The sequence below is a fragment of the Diplotaxodon limnothrissa genome, linkage group LG14 (genome assembly GCF_057381915.1).
Source record: "Diplotaxodon limnothrissa isolate DT_005_m linkage group LG14, D_limnothrissa_male_GT1.1, whole genome shotgun sequence".
Taxonomy (NCBI): Eukaryota; Metazoa; Chordata; class Actinopteri; order Cichliformes; family Cichlidae; genus Diplotaxodon; species Diplotaxodon limnothrissa.
The window spans coordinates 24,890,408-24,917,737 of NC_140609.1; the positions used below are offsets into that span (position 1 = coordinate 24,890,408).

The window sequence follows — 27,330 nt, forward strand, 5'->3', positions numbered from 1 at the left end:
GTGCTACACATAGCATTTGTTTAGTGTTGTCCAACTAAAATGAACTTACCGATCACCACATGTACTGGCATGCAAGATCAAGTCATCTGGAGGATAATGATTTCCACAAACAGGACAAGAAGGCTGAAGAGGATATTGCAATTAAAAAGTGTATTTATTTTAGTCCTAGCAAAGATGAACAGTCCAAATCTAGCACAGAATGCCACAGGTAATTAGCAAATAATGAAACAGTTGAACAAAGATCTGCTTGGAATTTTGTATTGTCCATATTACAATGTTAAATATATCTGGGAACTCACCTCCAATTGGACTTCATTCTGATGTGCCTGGTCAGTTATGCTTTCACACGCGGCTTCCTGGTAAAGGAATCTAATGTTACATTACACATTTATGGTAGCTACATGCTGCTCACGATTTGTCATTTAGAGCAAACTAGGGGATCAACGCCCCTCATGGGGACACTCCAATAGGGCATAAAGTTTTGGACTCTCCACCAATTGCTCTAAAGCAGGGGTGTCAAACTCAAATACACAGTGGGCCAAAATTCAAAACTGGAACAAAGTCGCGGGCTAACATTAATATTTATTGAAATATATTTGTTCCTCCAGATATAAGAATGAATCTTTTCTTATGGACTCAAACACGTTTTGCTAAAAAACGGAATATGAAACAAGCAAAGCTTAATACTAAACAATATATATATTAGCTGTATAATACCAGTAGGCCAACTCTAATAGTAATTTGGTATGGCTTCGCAGGGCAAATGTAATTAGGCTGCGGGACAGGTTTTGACACCTATGCTCTAAAGAAACGAAGAAGCTTCTCAGATGAGAGGTGGCACATCTTCAAGAAAACTTATAGAAGTCCAGATGTTTTCTTTGCAAACTCTTTAGACTACAATGACTGGGATAACTGAGAAACTTCACAGACATTTAGAGCAAAACTTACGACTGATTTCAGCACATACATTGACTCTGGAAATTCACCCAAAGTAGTCTTGGGTAAAGCATAATATTCTGTCCTTCCATTTTGAAAGTAGTAAAAAGAATACAACTTAAAAAGTTTTAGTTTTTAGCAAAGGTGGTAGCAATGTTTGTTTTACTGTTGAATTTGGCTTACTTGTACACAGTTTTCTACGTGACAAACAAGTAGCTGAAGAGGCATAGTCACACCACAGGTCTTGCACTGAGACTTCGGCATTTTGCTGAATTCTGCAGCATCATGTGGAAGAGGTGTAGTATCAATTTTTTCTTGGAGAGGGACAATATAAAGAGTATTTTTTCCATTGTTGGTGGCCATCTTGAGCGTCTTGGCTGTGTAGCCTTGTGTTCCCTGAGATACTAGAGAGAGATTTCTCTGTCCGCTACCACCTAGAATATGGAACAAAAACCAAATAATGCATTCGCAATACAGCAATGTTCTAAAAGTTGAGATCATAAAGTACAAATAAATCCATAACATTATGGAACACTACTCTTGTATAGCAATGTCTTTAAAAACTACCTTGTAGCAAACTATGCTTTTCATTTTTAAACAATGCTTAAAATGTTGAATGAATCACTAGACCAAAACAATATTTCATCCATAAACATATTCCGAATATTCAAGTTTTTAATTAAGTGGTGCTGTACTGTTGATCTTATACCTGTAAACAATGGAAGTGTATTGATGTGCATCTTATGCCTTTATAGCTTTTCAATCACAATGCACAAAAAAAAGTGAGTTAATCGAAAAAAAAGACCATGCCTACAAATTTGAAAAATAAATAATAAAAGCCATATCAGTGTTCCATAAGTTATTCTCGGAAGAAGTGTTAGAAATGTTTTAATTAGACAAAAAAGCTTCTTGTAAAACTTATCCGGATGCTTTTGGCTCTAAGTAAATGTCTTCTATTAACTCAGACACAAAGTCGGGGAGTTAAAATGACTTACCTCCTGCTTTATACAAGAGCCATCCACCAGTTAGGGCCTTCATCTTCGGATACTCTTCATGCAGAGCTACAGTAATCTAAATTAGGGTTAAAAGAAATCAAACATTTCCTCATCATTAGTTTGTCAAATCAAATTGTAACATTTTTCAATTTTAATTTTAAAGTTTAAAATTTGATTTTTTTTTGACAAGATAAAGGCATCTAAAATTGAGAAAAGTACTTCTTCATGATCAGCATTGTCAGCTATGCTGAGAGTTCGCCTTCCAAGTCCAGCTTGAAGAAGCCGTATTTCATTCTTTGGGGTTTTTGTCGTGGAGTCAGGCAAAAGACAGAATTGCAACTGAAGGTTGCGAACTGCATGTATGACATTACTAGGAGCTGGGAAAGGCCTCTTTCCTTTGGATTGCCTTCTTTGAAACATTGCTGGAAATGACCTGTAAATAAGATTATACATTTGAGGCATTAAACACTGCGCCAAATTCTTCCAAATTAAAGCAAGACTACTCATCTGATTGGAAAAGTACTGCATTACTGTTAAGGTGAAATGTCATAATGATGTTTAAGGAGGATCCAAGAGCATAGGTAATTTGCAGAGCAGGTTGTTTAAATAAAAAGATGACTTACATAAAAGAGAGTAAGAGTAAAAGCTGAACACACAATAGAGACAAATCCTGGATGCAGCATTTTACTTTTGTGCATGCCAGGTTAAAGCCTATGAATTATATTTTTAAACCAAAACCAAAGAGTAACTCAAAACCAAAAGGGTTCCTTGAATCCAGTATTCATTATATCCTTGTCAGTACAGATTTTATGTCTTCTCCAGAATACAGGGAAAAGAATATTAAAAATATGAACAACTGAAATACAAACCTAATTATCTGGGCTTCTACTTTACTGAATATCTTTGATTACTGTTCCATAACACTCCTCCCCCCCGAAAAAAAAGAAAGGAGTAGCATTACTGGCAATTTTCTTTTTCTTTTTACCTTTGCATTTCTATTTGGGTGCTCACTCTTGGGGTTTGCTGAGGCACTGTCGCAGTAACAGATGTGGTTGCAGTTCTACTCCTAATATCAGACTGGGAAGTTGACAGAATTCCCACAAGATTCAGTATAGCCTTCTCTATTGCAGTCTTTGGCTCCTGTTGAAAATATATTTATATGTTATTGAACATCTGCATCTTCATTTAAACAATACCATATGGTTTCCCGATATATCCCTTTTTCCCTTATTAACCTAATATTAAAATAGTTAACAGTATAACTAATAGTCATGAGTGAGAGTTTAAAAGAACACTGAGGAAGCTTGTTAAGCCATAATTACAGTAGTAGAAGAAAACTGAAATCAGATACTTTATACACACACATATATTTGTGCTGTCAGCAGTAATCTCCTTAAAATGACATTAACCGATTTTCCGTTAGCGCAGCATAACACGTTAGCGCGGTTTGCTCGTTAATGCGTTAGCAGCTACTGAAAGTTAAGCTAGGTCCCCTAACTTTCAGTAGCTGCTGAAAGTTGTTGTATACTGTAATTACTGTAGTATTACTCTAACACAAACTCGGGGGTGACCTGGGACCAGTGCTAAGGTCAAGTCAGAGCATTTCAGTTCCAATTATTACCAAAACGACATCTCATCGGGATTACACTTAAATCCAAACACATAATTCTCCACGATGCTGATGTTTAAGCAGACAGACCGTGCCACACAGGAGACTATTTAAACACATGCAACACTAGGGCTAATGTTGAGAGCCCTTTTTAAGCTATCTTTTGGTACCGTGAAAAATTACAGTGTAGTAAACGAACATGATATTCAAAAATATATGTCTGGACAATTAGCTTGTTCCAGTAAACCATAAACTAAAGCTTAACTGCGCCGCAGAAGCGGCACCGCTGTCCTCCATCTTCAATCTGCAACCCTTCCAGGACCTGAAGGTCCGTAAAGCATCCCCCCGACAGCCAAACCCATCTGTTCTCTGATTGGATTGTTTAATTTGTGATTGACATGACATTGACCAATCAGCTTAAAGGAAGAAAAATAGGGTCAAAATTCGTACTTGTAACTTGCAGGGGTTTTTTTTCTAAGTCCACACACAAATCTTTTTCACACACGCACAAATCTTTTTCACACATACAAATCTTTTTTACGCACGCACAAATCTTTTTTACACATACAAATCTTTTTTACGCACGCACAAATCTTTTTTACACATACAAATCTTTTTTACGCACGCACAAATTTTTTTTACACATACAAATCTTTTTTACAAGTACAAAATATTTATGACCACATTTTGAGCCCATACCATTCACACACACATTCACACGCTGGTGATGGCAAGCTACATTGTAGCCACAGCCACCCTGGGGCGCACTGACAGAGGCGAGGCTGCCGGACACTGGCGCCACCGGGCCCTCTGACCACCACCAGTAGGCAACGGGTGAAGTGTCTTGCCCAAGGACACAACGACCGAGACTGTCCAAGCCGGGGCTCGAACCGGCAACCTTCCGATTACAAGGCGAACTCCCAACTCTTGAGCCACGATCGCTACACAAGCCAGGAAGTACCAACAATTAGTGATGTGCGATACCACTGATTTCCTTTCCGATCCGATACCAAGTAATATTCAGGGTGGTATCGACGATACTGATCCGATACCGATACTTTGTACAAAAATGTATTTTATTTATTGTATCTCAAATTATAGCGTCATAATGATTACAGGGCATCAGATTACTTGTTCTTATCACTTAATAATGCAGAGTTCATCATATAGAAATAAAAAAACTGAAGTTGTGCCTATTTGAACACCTTGCCTGCCTGCAGCACTAAAGGACTCCATGAGAGACGTCTGTCTCGCCCTAGCAGCACCTGTCCCTGTCCTTCTCTTCAGTTCGCCTCAACATACACTCCTCATATTCTGTGATATGATTTACTCTGAGGTGTTTGACAAGGTTAGTGATGTTGCCATATGTTACCATACATGCCAACCCTCCCGATTTTTCCGGGAGAATACCAAATTTCAGTGCCCTTCCCGAAAATCTCCCGGAGCCACCATTCTCCTGAATTTCTCCCGATTTTCCACCCGGACAACAAAATTGAAAAACCATATCGCAGAATTCATAGCGGGCCCAGCCAATTCCAGTTTCCAACAATGGCGGCAGCTACTTAGTTTTAATATCACTCTTATTTCTCTTTCTGGGTCGCAAAAAACTTTTAACATATTTTCAGGTGAGAATGTAGCTGTGTAAACTTCAAATATCTGAGCCGACCGACACATTGTTTTCAAACCCCCGCGGTCTTTCGCTACTCGGGTTAAACATGATATACAAGTCACTTTGATAACTTAAAAATGTTATTGTTTGGCTTTTTCAGTGTTTTATTTGTTCGTGAGTAAATCGGTTTGGCTGAGATTAAAGTTATTAGATTAGATTAAATTAAACTTTATTAATCCCTCAGGAGGGTTCCTCCGGGGTTTTCACACAGCTGAAAAACATCAAACAGAAAATGATTAAACAGAAGTGTGAGACGGTCGAGAGTTTACGTCAGCGCCCAGTTGTATTCACCCTCCACCGAGGGGGCTCGTGATGTACAACCCGGCTTTCCTTAGACCGCGAAGGCCGGGTCCTCAGGTGGAAGCAGCCTCTGAATTTGGACACCCCCGCTGTTTCCGGGCCGGCCAATAATAACGGTGATTTAACGTATTTTAACCGATAAATAAACCCTGTAAAATGTATTTACTACACCCCCCCAACAGACCTTTTGAATGTCTCCCTAGTAGGCTACGGCCACAACACCTCACTCTTGGAGCACTTTTTTGCCACATGTATCGCAATCCACATCTCAGCTGTTTGTGGAGGTAAAATACGTCCGCACAATTACGCTCAGCCATTGTTGTGAGTGCGCACGCCAAGGCGCTGCGAGACATTTATACATCCGTATTTCGCACATGACTATGAAAGGCGGAAGAGGAAGTAGTTCCTTTGAATGTAGACAATCCGAATGTTATAGTTTCTTTCCACTGTGTTCCTGTTAATGATAAACTACAAATTTACTCTAAATTACTAAAATATCGATATTTTAATGTGAGAATCGATTCTAGAACATAAATGATTGGTATCGGAGGAATCGATATTTCAGGATCGATCTGCACATCACTACCAACAATCGGATTGGGTGTGTGGTAGTAACAGGTAAATGAATTTCTTTTTTAAATTATTTGAATGAGTATTTGTGTATTAATACAAAAACAATAGACACGTGCTTTCAATTGTGTAATTTAAGTGATCTAGGTAGCTCTGTTTTGGAAGTTCAGTTAACACTAGCAATGTGTTTTGGAGTTTGTACGTGCTTTGGAGTTTGTACGTGTTTTTGTCTCTAGGGGCCCCCATAAATATTTATATATAAACATACATAAAGAAAACCACATTTTTTTTATATTACTAATTCCTTTTGTGTGTAATTTTACATTGTTGTTGATAATTAATTAATTAAAGCAACAAAACAACCCGAAGAGCCAGTTGGGAGCCGAAAGAGCCGGCTCTTTTTAGTGAGCCGAGCCGAAAGAGCCGGTTCTCCAAAAAGAGCCGGAAATCCCATCACTACTGTTTTAGCTGTTTGGTGGTTGTTGAAATTGTCCAAGCATCATTTAGGCTGCCTGGACTTATTTGGTAGTTTTGGCTGTAAAAGGGCCAGAAATCATACTATAAGTGAATGCTTTTGCCCCTTTATTCAGAATAACCTTAGCTTTCAATACCTGGTAGACATTTTACGTTATTTTATTGTTATGACAATGGAACAACAGTTTAAAAAACAAAACAAAAAAATGAACTTTGTTTTTTGAGATTTATAATCAACTGGAAACTGATATTCAACATATGAACTATAATAAATATATACAAAAAAGTATTTTAGCCCTGCTCTTTCAGTTTTTCATTTATTGGCCTTTTTATATTACAAATATCCAGGCGTTTTTGGGCCTGTGTGAATGATCCTGAAGCAGTTCCTACTCACCTGGAGACAGAGAGCTACACTGCACTGCTCACACTGCCAGGGAGTTTTTCTTTTGCACAGAATGCACTTTCGCCTTCCCTGGGTGGCCATGCTTCCCTTTGAACTGTCCTTCCCTGCTGCTTGTGGGGACAAGAAAATGGTTGGAGCCAGGTGCTGGTGGGCATTCAGGTTTCAGAGAAACACCAAGAAGATGAGCAAATAAGGCTTCCTGGAACTCCTGGCGACTTTGCTGCTTCTGCTGCTGTTTGGCACATAATTCTTTATGAATTATTGTAGCTGTTGGTCACAGCAATGTCCAGGAAATGCGGGAAAACCGTAATGTACCACCTCCGGGTTTTACGGTGGACTGAGTGAGTTGCCAGCATCTGGTCCGACGTGTCCACTCCTTCCATGTAGCGGCTGTAGTCAGCCACTGCTAGGGGCCTAGGGACAGGGACCCTTCGACGCTCACCATCTTCCCCTTTCTGCCATTGTAATACTGTGTCACCGGTGTAGACAGTGTGGATATTGTTGCAGATTGACACTTCTCTGGTGTCCATCCACTTCATAAATAATAAGTCACCATCTCTAATCCACCTTATTGACCCTCTCTGTGATTTTTTTTTTAGTTAGGGCATTTTCTTGGGTGGATGGAACATCTGTTCTCCCTTGCCTGTAGGTGCCACAAGCCCCAAATCCCTGCTGGCCCAAGTGATGGAAGAGGAGGGGGCTTGTGTAGAAATTGTCACAGTATATGATGTAGGCAGAGCCAACGTAGTCCTTCTTGATGAGAGATGTGACCACATCAAAGGAGATCCAGAGGCCACTTTGGATTTGCCTATGTATAGCTTGAAATCTATGGTGTACCCATTTACATCAGCTAGTACAAAAAACTTGAGCCCTCATTTAGTTGGTTTGTCTCTCATATATTTTTTGATTCCCAACCTGGCCTTTGTAGCAACCATACTCTCATCCACAGAAATATTCTGCCTCGGATGATACAGGGACATGCTTCGGATTCTCATCATTTCAAGAAGAGGCCTGACCTAATGGAGACCTGCCTTTTTTTCTTGTCATTTTTGACATCTTCAGCTATTAGCTGATATTATAAAAAACTGATTCCTGGACATAATAGAGACAGGAAAGGGAGTTTGAAAAATTGTTTTTGTCCTCCAGAAGTCTTCTTTGGGAGGCGCAAAACAGCCATGTAGAGTAGCAGTCCAAGATATTTCTGGATATCTACTGGTGTTAGCTCCTTCCATTCAAACCTCCTCCCTCTCTATAGATTTCTTGCTGCATTTTTGTTGGTGTTTGTACACAGCATTTTGAGGACATCAGCATAAAAAAATGTGAAAATATTTCACCAGCTGATGGATTTCCACAATTTAGAGGTGGCTGTACACCAGGGGTTCTTTTGGGGATAAACCTTGGTGGCTGGGGAACCACATCAGGGTTTTAGCAGTTTTTCAGCGAATAGGATTCCCAGATGTTTGATCCCGCTGTCCGCAAGTCTGACCCTGGCTGAGACTCCTCTCCATTACAGAGTTGGTCTGTACAGCAGAAACTTGCCTAAAAGATAATCATGCATTAGCTGTGAATAAAGGTAACTAAAGGTAAAGGTAAGTGCATACATAGAGACAAAAAAACTAAAAGAATTGTAAAATAGCATAATAATAATGGAAAGTATGTATAGAATATGTAAAAAATAATTGATAATTGAAACAAATAAAGTTACAGATAATAATAACAAAAAATTCACACAAAGCAGAAACTTGGGTTTAGCAAAATTGTTATTTTCTTATCTTGATGCATTCTCAATCACCCAGGTAAGTAAATCTCCATTTTCTTATGTTTGCAAAATTCATTACTTACTTTTGTTTAGATTGAGCAACTCCAGACGAGCTTGGTTCCTTCTGTTCCTGTTCCTTCCAGGTCATTTTCCTCCTCTATGAACCTTCTGGGTAGCTTTCTCGGTCTTTTACTTTTTCTTGACATTTTCTCTCTCTATTTTCTCTGTTCACTATAAGATTTTTCAAAATTCCGAACCTTCCGCTGCGCAACACCGGTCTCTGCTCAGTGATGGGACCGTCTTTGCATGTGCATTTGAATAATGCACCATAAAGTCTTGTAAAGCTCGTCTTCTCAGCTTTCAGTCGCTGTTTAAAATTCATCTCTTGCTCAAATGCTTGAAGAGTTACAGTAGCGTGATGCACACATGGTAAAATTGGAGGTGGAGTTTTGCTTCTCAGTTCAGACAGGATTAGCTTGTGTATGCTTCATGCTAGCGTAAAGCACCGCATATCCCCGTAAAGCTCTGCTTCTCTTCTTTTCAAAACCGTTCGCATTTTTATTCTAGCATAAACGATGACGGAGTTAGGATCATTTAAACAGTGCTTGTAAATTGGGCCCGCCGGCAAGCCCGTGGTAATTAAAGGTAATTAACCTAAGATCCTGGCGTTTCTGGCACCGTATGTTTATATTTAAAAATCAATTCAGGATTTAATGAATCAATACCATTTTTTAAAAGATAAAAACGATTTTAATCGGAAATTCGATTATTGAAACCCACCCCTACTTGGCACCACCGCTATGCAGCTGACGCCAAAGGTAGATACGCTTCATCATATTTTATAGTCTTTGGCTTGGAAGGAAGTTGGTTTGGAAGCATATTTGGCGATGCTTCATCTTCTGCTTTTCATTTGTGTGGGAACCCCTTAAAAAACCTGTCCATTATGCTAGCAGTGTCTTTTTTTTTAAATTTATGCCGCACCTCCCCTACAATGGCTTTGCATTTTGGGAACCCCCCCCCCCCCCCCCCCCCTCCCCCCCCCAGCCACTGTGTTAAGCAATTATTTTGGAAAGTAACAACCACAGTAATATAGTAGTGATTAAAATATGTTCAGAAAATTGCAGATTGGGAATTCACCTCATAAGTCATGGCATTCTATTCTGCTGATATTAGCTCCCTGAATGAATTAAAATTATTGGTACTGATATCAGCAATACTGGCCCTGTATTGACTGGGTATTGGATATATACCAAAATTTGTAGCATGGCACAGGACTACTGTTAATCCACATCACTAGCAGACACCATGTGCGTTAGCAAATAAAACGGTCGGGTGGAGACCCAAACTGCAAACAACTGTAGCCTCCACAGTGCACCACCAGATGGTGAAAAAGAGCAAGATCCGGACATACAGCTCAATGAAGCATTAAATGCAAAAGACCATTACAAATTTAATTAGGTTGTGTGTCATGTTTTTAAAAAGTAACTAAGTAATAAAGTACTACTTTTGAAAATGGGTAATCAGCAAAGTAACAGGATTACTTTCTTAAAGAAGTAATCAATAATTATTAACTAATTACTATTTTCAAGTAACTTGACTAACACTGTCCATATTGAAATCTTATAAAGTTTGTATCTGTCTTGTGTGAAACTTGTATGAAAAGCATACAAGAGTGAAAACAGATATAAGATACCTTGAAAAAATTATATAAATGAAACTTCTATGTTTTGGATACTTACTAAAACAATATATGAAAGTAATGAGAAAGTGGCCACTTTCATGAGTAAATCATATAAGCCTTATATGATTCACTATATGAAGTAGGCCACATCTGCAAGTCTTTTATAAGTTTTTAATATTTCTTTTCCAAATGGGTGGTTGTGTTTTGTTGTGTTTAGTGGCCACATGGGACAGTTTCCATTTTGTTGTGCTATTGTATCAGGTATGACAATAAAGAGTTATCTTATCTCATCTTATTTGAACATTACTGAAGTAATTTATTATTGAATAGTTTAACATAAAAACACTATTTATAAATAAATATTTCAAAAACAAATGATGAATCCATTAACAAATATTTCAAATCAACAATTCATTTCACAAAAAAGAATGAATTTATTTTAAAAAAAATACAATTTAAAAAGGGAAAAAAGTAAATGTATTAAAAAAATCAAATGTTTATTTGTGACTGAAAATAGCGATTCTGATTTGAAAACCAATTTCCTCACTGGATTTCCTTTCCTGTTAGCTCATGGATTAGGTATTATATTAGCAAATGTATTAGCTTTGGGTTAACTACTGGATTAGCTAACAGATTAACTTTTGGATTTTGGTTCTCGTTTCCAAAATCCAGAAGCAATGCAAATTATGCGATGTAATGAGCACTCTGATTTGTAAGACTGAAGCAAGCTGTTTGAATGGATTTTGCTACACTGCTGTTTGTGCCAATAGCTTTGCACTGCTATGAAGTGTACACGTGCTTGTACAAAAGGCCATACAGCCTCGGGATTTACACTCTGCCCAACACAGATGTATGAAGAATGAAGGGACTCTGCAATGAAATGGAAGGCTGAACATCAGAGTGTGCACCTGTGGACAGCCTGGAGACCAGTTGGAGTAACATGCTAACATAGCTAACGCTTGCATGACCCCATGTACCCCCATTCTTTTAAGATCACGTTAGCTTATGTTAATATTACTTTCCAACAGTACAAGCTAGCTACCATTTTGTGTAAACTAATGTGCTCTTCACAAATAAATCTTCAAGTAGCTCAGACCAAGAACCAGCACTGAGCCCTGTTATATTTATGCACAGAATACAGCCTTTTAACTCATGATTAAAATGATGTCTGTCCTGCTGGCTTGCCAGCCTCCGGCTCATCCCGAGTTGCGCACCGTCCACCCTTACAATAATCACACGGTTGCTGTAACAGTACATTCAACGGCTGCAGCTCTTCCGAAGCCAGCCCTACACATCACCACCGACAACAACGACAGCACAAGCAGAGCACAGATTTTAAACCAGCGAGGCAGCTGCATTGCAGGCCATGCCCCGCCACAATAATAAAGCATTTTTTAATTTAATTATAAACTTTGTCCTAATTATGTCCTGGGTTTTTACTACTTAAGAATAAAAAAGGAATCATCACAAAAAACACTTCAGGTCATGAAAATTAATTGAGATTTAGCAATTCAGTGATGCATCCACCTTTATTGAAAAAGTATCGGTATTGGTATTGGCGGTACTGGCCCGTATTTACTTGGTATCGGATCAATATCAAAATATGCAGTATCGCACACAACTAATGGATGAGGGATGAAATGATTCTCCCACTGAAAAGCATTGTGTCTAGTTGAATTCAATCAACCTTTTTAAAGTTAAGAGAACTGTTAGATGCTGAAATGCTCACTAAAGCTGAGGGAAAGTGAAGGTCCTTGCAACATAGATGAAACTGACCCCCTCCATGAGTGTTAGTTCCCTAACCAATTGCAGATCATCCTCCCAACACCCAAACTCATTGTGTGAATGCATTCCTATTTCTCTTTATTCTTTATTGTGTGAATGCCGTGAGTAGTTTTTCACTACTTTTCAGCACAAATTCCAGCTTCTTCAGCTGTTTTCAGCACAAACTTCAGCTTCTTTACCTCTTTTCAGCAGAAAATCTGCCAATTCACCTTTTTTCAGCACAAAGTTCTGCTTTTTCACCTCTTTTTAGCACAATTTTCAGCTTTTTCACCTCTTTTTAGCACAATTTTCAGCCTCTTCTGCTCTTTTCAGCACAATTTTTTTTAGCTTTTTCACCACCTGAAAGCTGAAAAAGTGGAACAGAAGATATTCGAATGCATCCCTCCACAGCTGCTGATGAATTCAACAAAAAACAAAGTTTGTTAAACAATTGCCGGTGAATCACCACTGATTTATCAGTGACATCCATTTACTAAAAAATTACTGATAAGTTTATAATTTCAACAGTGTACTTTATAAAATGGAACTTATTTGCCATATGTGGTGAGATGCTTGCATGATTTTCAACAGGTGTTGAGAAAAATTAATTGAAGTGCCTGAATAATGCTATGCTTTTTATTAATAAGTGTTATAAAGTTATATAGTATAGTATTAAGTGAACACAGCCCTGAAAAATAAAGGCATTAGACTACGTGTCCTTGGGAAGTAGAAAGCTGTAGATTCTCGCTCATGCTTGCCTGGGAAAAAGTAGATAACAGGGGACCATCTCTACTGGAAAGTTACTGATCTAAGCATCAACCAAAATATCAGCAGTGATTTTGTAACTTTACGACCTCTGTGAAAATGATTTTCACATCATTTATTGTATATAGCACAACATTCAGGGCCTCTATAATGACAGAGCATACAGAGAAAAGTGGTGAACGGAATCAATTTCAACGTTTTTCATTGTTTTTGATTATCTGTATCTTTACCACACATTTGACCAGGTACAGATGCTGTAGATGCTTAAATTATACTCATTGAAATATAGTGGACATTCAATGCTCATATTAAGCATACTGTGTTAGATGCAGGGATTTGATTAATTTATAAAACATCTAGCTTTCGTGTATTCATTTTCAAAATGCATTAATAAAGACAGGCATAAAAAACTGCACATGGTTCTTGATCATCATAATTTTTGTCCATCTGAAAATGAATGTGTATATTCGTGTATTAAAATAGATTAATTGAAATGAGTAGTGTCATCTCCCGTCTTGTTAGAAGGCAATAATATACTGAATGAGAGAACTGAGAGCTATTATTTTAATCACTCTGTCTCGGTTCTTTTAACTCTGAGTATCATAAAGTAATGGGGTAACATACATCTGGACTGATGTGTTTACAGACATCATTTTAATGATGAGTTTAAAGGCTGTAGGCTGCAGCCATTGTTCTAGTATTGTGTATAGATGTAAATCTGCATCTCCATACAGATCCTCAGCAGAAGGATTCATGAAATCCTCTAAAACATTCTGGTAGACTGTTGCGGTGACCTTGGATTTAAGAAAACAGAGTTTATCAACACCTGCACCGGACACTACACCCCAAATCATGACTGACTGTCGATATTTCACACTGGACCTCAAGCAGCTTGGGTTCTGTTCCTCACCCATCTTCCTCCAAACCCTTGGACCTTGATTCCTGAATGAAAGGCACACTTTACTTTTATCGGAAAACAGGACGTTTGACCACTGGCCAACAGTCCAGTCCATCTTCTCCTTGGTTCAGTTGAGTTGCTTCCGACATTGGCTCATTCCAATCTGCCAGATTCTTGAATCTTCTGTCTGACAATCCGCTGAAGGCCACGGTCATCTGTAGTTTGTAGGTTGCGTGTGTTAAAAAACTCATGTTCTTTGTAAATTTCACTAAAATTTCACTAAAATCTGTTAAGGTTTCAGGAGCACAGGGATCTGGCTTAAATATTTGTTTTAAAATGTTAGGATCATTACATAATAATTGTAAAACTTTTAGAAGTGGAATATACTTAAAAGTCTCCTGTTTCCCAGTAAAAAGGATCTATCCCCAGGATGCATTCAACAGGTTCAATCAAGTTTAATTTCTCAACACGGTATCTGTCTAGTTGATATGTATTCCTGCCTGCACTGAAGCAATGTTCTACCAAACTACTGCCATCAATATAATGAAGACTTGATATATCAAAATTAAGAGTCTGCAAACATTGAGTAAATATCTCCCTATAGTTTTCAATAAAATACTTGAAAAGTGACTCTACTTCATTAAGAACAAATGTTTGAACTTTTCTATTTACAATGCTTTTCTCTTGAAGATTCAAAGAAAACAATGCCAATTGGTTTCTCACAGTCTCTGTAAAGTTCTCTATAAGTTCACTCAGAGCTAGTTCAGATGATCCGGGAGATTCAACAGTTTCCTGGATGACAGGGTCACAGTGTCACAGTCTGGGGCAGACTCTAATATATTATTGTTTCTTCCTTATGTGATTTTTCAAAGATTTCACAGACAAGAATTTTCTGGGACAGTCTTTTGGTCCGCAGGCACTGAAGAATCCCTATTTACTTTCATAATATATCTGTTGATATTTCAGCTATTTTTCATTTGTTGGTTTTCTTGTGCGGCACCATGGAAAATGATATGGCACATCCACAGAAATGCTCACCTACAAAGACCTGTTGAAAATCTGCCAATTCATTTTCCTCAAGCCAAAGAGATACTTCTCCAACTGTCCACTGCTGAGCCATGATCTGTTAAAACAAAATAAAACCCACATTACACTGATTTATTCTGTGACATCAAAAACCTTTTTTTTTTCATTCATTCATTTTCCAAGCTGCTTTATCCCGTAACGGTCGCAGGGGTCCTGGAGTGTATCCCAGCTGTCTTTGAGACAGTGAGAGGTGGGGAACCCTGGACAGGTCGCCAGTACATCATACAGATATGTATGTCTTTGGATTGTGGGAGAAAACCACAGTACCCAGAGGAAACCCACGCAGACACATGGAGAACATGCAAACTCCACACAGAAAGGCACCCGGTTGACCCCCGGAATCAAACCTGAGTCCTTCTAGCTAAGCGACAGTGCTAACCACTATACCACCGTTTTTTCTAACTGGTAAGCTTTCTTCAGATGAATATTGATTATTTAATGCTTTGCATTATCTGGTCTGACCTCTTTTTGGCTTATTGTATGATGGTGGATAAATGAAATGTACATAGTGTCACGGTTTGCGGGACAAGACGTGTGTAAATTATTGAAGGACCCAAGATGCAGCACAACTGAGGTGAGGAAGCTTTATTGAAGAAGCGTGTTCAAGTAACAAAGGCGAGGGTGGCGAAAAACAGAACTGAGTAAACCTAAACTGGGAAAACTAAGAATAGAAAACAAACCAGAAACCTAGAGACACAAATGGAGATGCAGGGAGACGTAGACAGACGCAGCAAAACCACTCTGGACGAAGGAGGGGAAAAACGCAAACAGTAGTGATGTGCGATACCACTGATTTCCTTTCCGATCCAATACCAAGTAATATTCAGGGTGGTATCGACGATACTGATCCGATACCGATACTTTGTACAAAAATGTATTTTATTTATTGTATCTCAAATTATAGCGTCATAATGATTACAGGGGATCAGATTACTTGTTCTTATCACTTAATAATGCAGGGTTCATCATATATAAATAAAAAAACCTGAAGTTGTGCGCTATTTGAACACCTTGCCTGCCTGCAGCACTAAAGGACTCCGTGAGAGACGTCTGTCTCACCCTAGCTGCACCTGTCCTTGTCCTCCTCTTCGTCTCAACATACGCGCCTCATATTCTGTGATATGATTTACTCTGAGGTGTTTGACAAGGTTAGTGATGTTGCCACAACCATACATGCAAACCCTCCCGATTTTTCCGGGAGAATCCCGGAGCCACCATTCTCCCGAATTTCCACCCGGACAACAAAATTGAAAAACCATATCGCAGAATTCATAGCATGGCCCAGAAATTCCAGTTTACAACAATGACGGCAGCTACTTAGTTAATACTCTTATTTCTCTTTCTGGTTCGCAAAAAAACCTTTAACATATTTTCAGGTGAGGATGTAGCTGTGTAAACGTCAAATATCTGAGCTGACCGACACATCGTCTTCAAACCCCCACTGTCTTTCACTACTCAGGTTAAACATGATATATAAGTCACATTGATAACTTAAAATGTTATTGTTTGGCTTTTTCAGTATTTTATTTGTTTGTGAGTAAATCGGTTTGGCTGAGATTAAAGTAATTAGATTAGATTAAATTAAATGTAACTTTAATAATCCCCCGGGTGGGTTCCTCCAGGGTTTTCACACAGCTGAATAAACGTCAAACAGAAAACTAATTAAAGAAAGTGTGAGACGGTCAAGAGTTTACGCCAGCGCCCTGTAATATTTTAGATAGCAAGGAGCAGACGGCAAGTTTCACTCCACCTAGGGAGCTCGTGACGTACTACCCGGCTTTCTTTAGACCGCGAAGGCCGGGTCCTCAATGTGTTGAAAGAGGCTTGGGAGGCTCCAAATCCCAGAAAACAATGCAATGTTCTTTAATACGTACTGAAAATGAGAGATAAGCCTGAGGAGCTCCAAGAGCTGGCCAATACTCATCTGGTTGGTGTCCAACAACGTCAGAAGCAGAGTTATGACAAGGCAGCTCGTAGGAGGATTTTTCATGAGGGACAAAAGGTTTTGCTGCTTCTTCCATCATCCCAGAACAGTCTCCTTGCCAAGTGGCAGGGACCATATGCGATCAGTAGGAAAGTGGGTCCAGTTACCTATGAACTGTACATGCCTGAGCGTCGCAAGAAGTATCAAATATTTCATGTAAATTTGTTGAAAGAATGGTTTGATCAGCCAGCATCTTCGCTAGAGTTTTGGGCCCATGCCACGGTCGAAGAGGAGGAACCACGGGAGCTGTTCTTTCCTTCTACAGCAGGTCAACAGCCAGTTCCTGATGTGAGTCATCTTACTTCCAAACAACAGAAAGAGTTGAAAGCAATTATGCCTGCTGATCTTTTTAGCACCAAACCAGGTTGCACCAATCTCATCCAACATGAAATACGACTCCACTGTCCCAATCAAAAACCTATTAGGGACATGACCTCACGCGTTCCTGCAAAGCTGATGCCAGCATTAAAACAAGAGGTGGAAGACATGCTTGACATGGGAGTCATTGAGCCATCTAGAGGTGAATGGCGTAGTCCATTCACCTCTACAGAGATGGTCAAAGGATTGGTGCCCATCTCTGTACAGGACCAAATACGAGGCCTTAGACATGGCTAAATTGGTCATTAGAAATCACACTACATTTTATTTAGGTAGTTTAACACTTACTGTGACCAGGCTGTCAACAACCTGAGGTTACTGTGCTTCAGGTAAAGATCCACCAGCAATATTTCCACAGTGCTGGTTGTTTTTGTAGTACTAGTTGGTAAAAACTGAAACACCAAATTTTTTATCCTAAACAAACAAATGCCATACATTATTCATTCTTTTCCCACTACAATATCTAAAGTTGAGTTAGATAATTATTACACCAATCTGTACAAACGACTCCAAAACATGAAGTCTCCATGGCAGAGGCAGGGCTCCATGCCGCAATGAGGCAGCCCCGGGAAGACTCTTTTCAGCTCAGAGGACACAGACAATGTGACTGAAAGTGACCTACATGGCGAAGCAAGTGGTGTGACAAAGTGGATGAGCAGTTGCAATGCTCTCCATTTGTCCCATATGTGTTGACCTTTTTTTGCACATTATACACATTATTCTGTTTCTAGGTATTTGCTATGATTTGCTATTTGTCAAGTAACATTGCTTCACTCACTATCCCGGGTTTGTTTGTGTAAGTGTTCTGTTGCCGGCAAATCAAACATTCTGCAAATTAAGGCAAATACTCAAGTTACGTTTCTTTATATTTTATTATGTTACAGATTAAGTAATTTGTTCATACTTTGTTTGTCTTTTCAGTCTTCAGCTTTCAAATTAGAAAGGATGAGAGGGGATGTGCACAATAATTGAAAAAAACTTTTTTAATTTCTTCATGCATTCCCTCACATCACAAATATCTTTTTGTTTCAGGGAAGATAAAGAAAAAAATGACCACAAAGAGTGGGAATCCAGCAGTGAAAAAAATCCCACAATTTTGTTTGTTTCTATTATCCTTGGCCTTACATACACACCAGAACATGACTACAAGGTAATTGACTAGGCATGAGCGTCAGTAATTTGGGTTGTGATGGTGTTGTGATCACTACAAAGAGTCACTGCATGAAAATGAAAGCAGTAATTTTTTTTGTCCTAGAAATGTGCAGGCAAGTTATAATTTTATGTGTTGACATCAATTGAATGTCTGCTGAGTTCAGTGTCTACCTTAGCTTTTGTGTAAAGGAGTAAACATAAGCTTCCATAGTAATTTTATACATACCACACAAGCATGGATCACCAAGTCCTTGTGCATATACTGAACAAAGACTGCAAGACTGACGGAGAGATTCCGCAGGTCTTTCCTTCCTACTGCTGTCAGACTCCACAACAAAGACTTTACAGATGACCAAACACACACATCCACAAATGTGCAATAACACTAAGTGCAATTCTCTTTTTCCTGATAATGTAGTATTTTATTCTATTGCATATAGCATCTTATTCTTAATATCTTATTCTATGCCAGTATTTGTATTAATTTTTGCTACTATAACTTTGCACTGTCCATTTTCTGCTGTGACACAACAAATTTCCCACGTGTGGGAATAATAAAGGTTATCATATCTTATCTTATCTTAAGAAAATTGTACAGGATAGCATAGTGACTTACTGAATAACTTCAATTTTACACTTTCATAGGACTACACAACTACTTTTTTAATATAACTTTTTTCTTTCTTAGTTTTTTTTTGTTTTTTCAAAACTATTTCTGGAACATACAAAGCTTCAGGAATGCCCTTGCTCAGCACAATACAAATTTGTAGACTAAGCTTAAGCTTGAACTGTGTCGGGAAACCAGCTAATGTGAATAAATTCCAGTTCCCAGAAACTTGCTGCTGACTAACAAAACCATCTGGTCAAAGTACAGTTTGCTAAAAGACATTTAACCAGATATTAGTGGAAGTCTGCATATACTTTTGACACTGTATGTACACTTTTATTGTATACTTTTAATTTTCTTTGCAGATTACATAAAATCAGGATATGAACAAAACTAAGCTGCAATGATAGCAAACCTGTGACTTGTAATACATTTTAAATAACCTTCAAGCCAGGGGTTGGCAACCCTAGGCACGCGTGTCACAGTTGGCACGTGAAGGGTTAACTGATGGCACGACTATAGCTGGACTGGCCATCGGGCATACCCGGCATTTGCTCGATGGCCCAATTATTTTTTTTTATTTTTTTGCAACAGTATAAACAATGAAAGGTGGTGGATTGGCCAGATGCTGGTTGGTGTGTAAAAATAACTTAGTTGTTTGGTGGTGGCTATGGTGTAGCTTCCACAGATTCAGTGACATTAGCAAGTGATGGGGGCCAGCAGGTGGATGAGGGAGAGGGGAGGCAGGAGGAGGAGAGACCCAAGGCAGTCGCCGGTCCGAGTGTCAGGTGAACTGAACTTCAGGTAAGAAGTTATAACCTGCAGTCTATCTGGGTCATATATAAACCAAGTTTAGGTGTAGTTTATTTTCGTTGTGCTGACTTTTTACAGTCAGTTACAATAACTAGCTAGCTAGCATGACAGAGTTTCTATACAGCTGGGTGGGTGCTATGATGTTACTGATAGTGAACTTTATTTTATTCATAAGGTTAGTTAGTAGAGTTGCCAACCGTCCGCGCTAAACAACAGCAGCACGTTTAAGCTTGATCAGCTGTTGTTAGCATGTATTTAATATTACTTTCTAGTGTCAGCTGATGTTTGCTGGAGCCACAGCTGTAAAAGCTGCTGGTCATGATGTCTGTTTGGTTATCTGGTGAGAGGGAAACATGAAGATTAAACCAGGAGATGTCCTTACTGAACAGGTGATGGAGAAACAGGTTTACCTGTACCTTAGGTGACATTAGGGTTGCCAACCGTCCCTTAAAAAACGGAATCGTCCCGTATTTAGAAACAAAAGTACACGTCCCGTATTGAGCTAATAAGGGACGCACTTTGTCCCGTAATACAGTGAGAATCAAAAGTAGTCTATAAATGTTTATGGAATTAACGCTTTGTTTGAAAACATAATTCCCAGCCCCTCTCCTGCTTTGTGACCAATGAGCTGACAGCACACTTATGACAATTCGAGTATGACAATTCAGATTACCGCTCATCTCATTGGTCGAGGAAAGGTCGCTTGCGGAGAAAATACCGGAAGACAACAGATGATCACAACAAGAAGCATGGCCAACAGGGAAACAAACGCTGACACTGCGGTGCAAGTCTCGGATGACAGTACACCTAAAGCTGGGCAGACACTGTGCGATTTTTTCAGTCACGTTATTCAGCTCCTGCTCAAACTGCACGATTGACTCGCAGGGGTTAGAAGTTGGAAGGTCACGATGCAGGGTCTCACACTATACCGCCCGATGCTCTGATGCGACCTGAGTGCTCACACTGTGCCTCCATAAAATGAAGGTTATAACAGAAAATCTGTCGCTCGCTCTCTCTGTCTTTCACTCACACAGACACACCACCACCATCAACTTTGCTAAATTGCTAATGAAAAATCAGAATCAGAATCAGAATCAGAATACTTTATTGATCCCTGGGGGAAATTATTTTTTGTTACAGTGCTCCATTTTAAACCAACATTAAGACAAGACAGACAATACGCTAACTAAGAATAGTACAATATATACATATATATACATACATACATACATAAGTCACTTATAAATAAATATTTGGAAAAGAAACATGTGTAGTTGTAGCAGCAAACAGTGTGTTAAGTGGATGCGTTGTACAGGGAGATGGCCACAGGCAGGAATGATTTCCTGTGTCGTTCAGTGGTGCTTTTCGGTAATCTCAGTCTCTCACTGAACGAGCTCCTGTGACTGACCAACATGTCATGGAGTGGGTGGGAGGTGTTATCCAACATTGTCTTTATCTTGGACAGCATCCGCCTCTCCGACACCACCTTGAGGGAGTCCAGCTCCATCCCCACAACATTGCTGGCCTTACGGATCAGTTTATTAAGTCTGTTGGCATCTGCGACCCTCAGCCTGCTCCCCCAGCATGCAACAGCATAGAGGATCGCACTGGCCACAACAGACTCATAGAAAATCCTCAGCATTTTCTGGCAGATGTTGAAGGACCTCAGTCGCCTCAAAAAATAGAGACGACTCTGGCCCTTCCTGTAAAGTGCTGTGGTGTTTTTAGCCCAGTCCAGTTTATTGTCAATGTGTACTCCAAGGTATTTATAGTCCTCCACAATGTCAACACTGACCCCCTGAATTGAAACAGGGGTCAAGTGTTTCCTGGTCTTCCTGAAGTCCACGATCAGTTCCTTGGTCTTTGCCACGTTGAGCTGCAGATGATTCTGCTCACACCACGTGACAAAGGAGTCGACCACAGCCCGGTACTCTGTCTCATCATCCCTGCTGATGCATCCAACCACCGCAGAGTCATCAGAAAACTTCTGAAGATGGCAGGTCTCTGTGCAGTGGCTGAAGTCTGTGGTGTAGAGGGTGAAGAGGAAGGGGGAGAGGACAGTCCCCTGTGGTGCCCCTGTGTTGCTAATCACCTTGTCAGACACACACTGTGGGAGACGTACATATTGTGGTCTTCCTGTCAGGTAATCAACAATCCAGGACACCAGAGAAGCATCCACCTGCATCGCTGCTAACTTATCACCCAGGAGGGTCGGCCTGATGGTGTTGAAAGCACATTGATCAGGCAGCTGTGATTGAGCAGCAGTGTAGATCCAACTATTTTCACGGTTGTTGTGATCGTGATAATTTTGTGATGCCACATCGAAAAGGCTCGGATGAGCTTTCCAAAGTTCTACAAGTTGTGCCTCCATCGCTTGTGTCCGGATCACACGCTGCACAGCCGTGCTGCTCTGTCTTTTTCACCGACGTTTACATGTTTGCGCGTGGGCAGTGTGAGCGGCTGTGTTGACACCCTCACGAGCGATTGATGATCGGGAGCTGGTCGTGAGGTGTTAATCGTTTCTCGTTACCCCACGTATACTACACGATGCACGATGAAGGCCAAAATCGGGCCGATCACCAAATCGGTCACACGACTCAAAAATCGGCTCAAAATGGGCCAAAAATCGCACAGTGTGAGCCCAGCATTAGAGCAGCAATGTTAGTTCGCTCAGAGAAAGAAAAAAAGGCTGCAAAAGTACAGGGAGGAATGGGAAAAGGAAAACACCTGGCTGGGAAAATGCACGATAACACCTATAAAGCGCACTGCACTGTGTGCCGGCGCACTTTTTCCATAAGCATGCTTCTAATGGTGGGCACATGAAGAACATGAGGGGCGTGAAAGCTCGGGGAACCCTTAACCAATTTTTTGTCCACCAGGCCACGGCAGAAGCAGATATGGTATGTAAACACTGGTTTGTTTTTTTAAACCCTCTGGTTAAGGTTAATATGGGCATGTGCAGTGAATATCAGCGCTATGTGGCCAGAAGTGTGATAATATAATTTATTTTGTGTAATAAACAACTGCAAGGATAGATGATTACAACAAATAGATGACTAATACATAAAAGTAATACATAGATTAATAATGATGATGAGTTAAGATGCGTAATCATGGGAACAAGTGGGTTTACAAACAGGAGCAGCTGATTAGCATTAGAAAAGCTGAAATAATATTTCAACTGAAGCCAATTGTACTAAATGCACTATATGTGCACTGTTACAAGAATATTTTTCGTTCTATTGTTTTCTATTAATTTATATAATTTTAAGTTAGGCAGGACAGAGTTCTTTTAAAGAAAGATTTACTTATATTCTCAAAAGTTAAGCATGACAGGCTTCTGTTTAAGAAAGAGACCTGTTTTACTGTGTTAATGTTGTTATTTGTGAGCTAAAAATAAATGGCTAAATGATCATTTGTTTCCCATATGGTCATATCACAAAGAATATGCATCTGCTTAAATCAAATTCAAGTCAAATGGTTAAAAAATAATTTCACACACAAAAAAAAGAGCTACAAAATTCACCACACTGGGAAGGGTGAAGTGGGTTGCCCGGCCCTGGCCACGAGGTGTCCCTTATTTATTTTTCAGGGAGTTGGCAACCCTAGGTGACATGAATGAGTTGAAGGGAAGTTATGAACTGTTTCTGAGAGACAAATAACACCAGGATCCAGTTAACACCAGTTACCAGCTGACAGCTGGGAACTGTGCAGGGGCAGGTCTAGCAAAGTGTTGCCAAGGGGCCATGAAGGACATTAACAGGGAAAGGGGGGCACAAAGAAATACTTCTCTTTCTTATTCTCATTTAAAATGTCTGGCTGTTATTAAATAATTATCTGAAGCTTACAACCAAAGTTTTTATCTGACGTAAAATGTATAGAAATCATACATATACCAACAAGACGCCGTACATCACTGTCACAACAGCATTTTCATTCAAAGGCTTTATGGCTGTAATACCTGGTGCTCAGCGCAGCATCAGCACCATGGAAATACACGGATACATCCGTAGGCTCGAGATAGAATGCACAATGCGTTTTTGGGACTTTCAGGTGTATGGACCAATGTTTTATTTTCTGATCAAACCAGAAATCTTTAATGAGCAGTTAGATTTGTCTCGTATTAACTGGCTGAGTTAATGCCAGTTAATGCAACATCGAAGCAGCTGGAATCCATAGCTGTGCGTGTTCATGGAGCTTGCATTTTCACCTGCTGGACATCACTACCTGACAAGTTTAACTGTCTTCAGAACATTGCAGAGGCCTTATTGACAGTATTTGGCTCTACATATCTGTATGAGGAGATTTTCTCTCACATGAAGAGAGTCCTCAGGTAGCCGTCTGAATGCTGGACACTCGGAGACCTGTGTCTCTGAGTGGGAGACCAGAGTGTCTTTTTTGTGTTTCAAAATAGCTAATAACCATTCACTGATAGCTGCTAACATCTGCAAACAAATATAATTCTATAAAGTGGTTCTATATAGTGTGTAACTGTTAATATAGAGCGTTATTAAATTTATTGCTAATGCAATCATATGGCACACTGACCTCTGAGGAAATGTTAAATGGCACTCATCATCAGAAAGGTTGCCTATCCCTGCTTTAAGTTGCACAATGAGTGCTGTCTACTGGCAGATGACAGGATCATTGACAACTGTGAATCAGAAGAAGAATGCATATTTCAGTGTGCCACACACTGACCTTCAGTATTTTTTTAACCAAATTGCAGTATAGCTAGACGCAGTGCTTTGACGTGCTACTTTGCTTCTTTATGTCTTTCTTGTTGCTTATTGCTGTGATCATAACAACTCTCCTTTTTAAGGGTACTTAAGGCCAGAGAAAGGTTAAACTCAAAGTAAACTTTATTGTCATCTCTGCTAGTGCCAGAGAGCTTTGTGTGTGTGTGTGTGTGTGTGTGTGTGTGTGTGTGTGTGTGTGTGTGTGTGTGTGTGTGTGTGTGTGTGTGTGTGGAGCTCTGTGCTCTATGGAGAGGAGTGTTTTAGTGACTAACCCTTTTTTGACTTACTTTTCAGTTTATTGACTAATGCCTGGGTTTGTTGTTTTCCTTCTCTAAAAGGTGGCAGTGGTTTGTCTGTCTCTCTTAGTTTAGTTAGTAATAGAAACATTAATAAAACCCTTTAATTAAACCATTTTGCCTCCCTATCTACTTTTTCAACCTGGACATCTTTTGTTACTTTCCCCTCATCCCCTGGACCTTTTTGAGCAGGCGTTGGCAACCTGCGTGCGGCTCTTTCAACCTTATACTAAGGCTCCGGGTGGCTTGGGAAAGTATATTACAAGTATTTAATTAAAGTGTATTGATTTGTGTTTGTTCTTTTATGAAAATTGTAGTTTTAAATTGGGAGATTACTGTGATCTAGAAATATTAAAATAAAATTATATTTTATTATTTTTTGTAGCTCAAAATAAGTGTCACACTTTACATCAGAAGGCCACTGTTGTTCAGAATCACAATTGGAGGGATATTGAGAACCCAAGACCGGACAAACTCGTATTTGAAACATGGAATGCCATCCCCGACACATAAACAGGAAGAAATATGCATTTGGAGTCATGTCGATCCTCTGATCCAAGTATGTATGCGAGCAGCTATTCTCCACCATGAACTATGTTAAAAACAAACATCGCTCACGCCTCTCAGATGACGGCTTACAGTCCTGCGGAAAGATGAAAGTGACTTCGTACAGCCCTGATTTGCAGATGCTGTGTGCAGAGGTTCAGGAGCAGACGTAACATTAACCAGGTAGAATATATATTTATGCCGATATTCTGCAAATATTTATTCTTCATTGTTTAGTGGCATAGTGCCTTTTTCCAGTTCATTTTTAAAATTCAGGTCATTGCTCCCCTACATACTGCAAAAGCCCAAAGGCGATATAAGGATGATGGCTCACAACAGCTTTTGTTTGCTACATGAATCATTTAAGTATAGCTTTTTAATTGTTTTTCTTTTTTGTTATTATTTATTAAAAGTACAAAATGTTCAAAATGTGTTTATTTCATAAATAAAATTCAATTTTCTCTGTAGCACTTCATGGATTTCATAAGCAACACACTATAGTTGTTTATACAAAGTGTAAAGGTAAAAAAACAAAACAATATATAGTGTTACCTTCATTTTAGATGTCAAAAAGTGTTTGCTACTCCCAGTGGGGTTTTTTGGGCTTTTTTCGTGGAAACCGGGTCCAAATGGCTCTTTGGGTGTTAAAGGTTGGCGACCCCTGTTTTAGGAGATAGTAACAATCATGTTGGCCCAGGCATCTGCACTCAGGATGGGCACTGCAAACAAATACAGTTGAAATATAAGGACCCTGACAACACTGAAAAACTGAGCTACACTGTAATGATTCCAATTACTTTTATATTATTGCTTTTTAACAATTGTGGTAATGAAACATTCTCAACTGAAAACAAAACTGAAACCTTAAAATATGCATAAAGAACTGCCAAGCAAAGAACGAATTTTGGAGTGCCAGTTTGTTAAGCTCTTCCAGTTTGGATAATGGTAAATGGCCTGTATGGTAAATGGCCTGTATTTATATAGCGCTTTACTAGTCCCTAAGGACCCCAAAGCGCTTTACATATCCAGTCATCCACCCATTCACGCACACATTCACACATAATAATTATTTTACCATTGCACTTGACAAACAGAAGTCTTTCACATCTGTTTTGTGCTACACCTTTTCAGAATGTCTCAGCCTGCACTGGCATTCTTCATACGATGGATTCATTGTAGCAGGGTGTGATCTAAACAGCAGGTTCAAAATCGGCAGAGGAGGTAATAGTGAAGGGAGCCAACACCCACCGGATAGCCAAGCACTGTTTTACAGGTACTGCTGACGTTCCTGGGCCTGGAGCAAATTCTCCCATCATAACCTCCCCAATATTTGTAGCTTTGCTCTCAAGTCTTTTGAATTTCATTTTTACTTATGGGCTTGGACCTTCCTCCTAGTTTTTTTTTAATTTTTTTATTAAGTCTAACACCCCCTGCGGCTTCCTGCCAAACAACAACTCAAAGGGGGGAAAAATCCAGTGGAGGCCTGGGGCACCTCCCACACTGCAAACAACAGATGGTCTAGAGCAGTGGTTCTTAACCTGGGTTCGATCGAACCCTAGGGGTTCGGTGAGTCGGTCTCAGGGGTTCGGCAGAGCCTCCACTGCGGAGGTCGCAGAGGTCCAGCCACGCCCGAATTATCGTGTAAATTTGTGATGACACGCCCCCTTCTGGCCATCACTGGCTGCAGACGATCATGCTACACTGCTTGGCCAATCAGGGCTGCGGGGAATGTAGCGCGCGCAGTAGTCAACATGTGAATGTCGTGGTAGTACTTCGCGTGATTTTTTTTTAAACATTTTAATCCATACTAACTATGTCGGGCAAAAAAAGAAAGTGGTTGGACGAATATGTACAATATGGATTTACATGTATCACGGAACGTGATGGGAGTGAGCGTCCTATCTGC

The 27,330-nt window shown here is 39.7% G+C and overlaps 1 protein-coding gene across 1 annotated transcript; it reads right to left on the reverse strand.

The window, feature by feature from the left end:
- Positions 1–1,098: 1,098 nt before the first annotated feature.
- LOC146618892 (uncharacterized) lies at positions 1,099–7,486 on the reverse strand. The gene is made up of 4 exons (XM_085370129.1): positions 7,272–7,486; positions 2,151–2,364; positions 1,932–2,007; positions 1,099–1,370 (listed from the first exon to the last, which is right to left on the reverse strand). Exons 1-4 carry the CDS (start codon positions 7,484–7,486, stop codon positions 1,099–1,101), a joined length of 777 nt encoding a protein of 258 aa, XP_085226255.1.
- Between the last annotated feature and the right edge of the window lie 19,844 nt (positions 7,487–27,330).

Bases quoted from the DNA above. Each gene is read 5' to 3' on its own strand.
- LOC146618892 (XM_085370129.1), bottom strand. From the start codon at position 7,486: ATGGACACCAGAGAAGTGTCAATCTGCAACAATATCCACACTGTCTAC. The intron at 2,365-7,271 runs GTACATTACGGT...TCTTATTTACAG, and splicing joins CACCGTAAAACCCGGAGGTG to GTCATTTCCAGCAATGTTTC. The intron at 1,371-1,931 runs GTAAGTCATTTT...TCCATATTCTAG, and splicing joins GCTCTTGTATAAAGCAGGAG to GTGGTAGCGGACAGAGAAAT.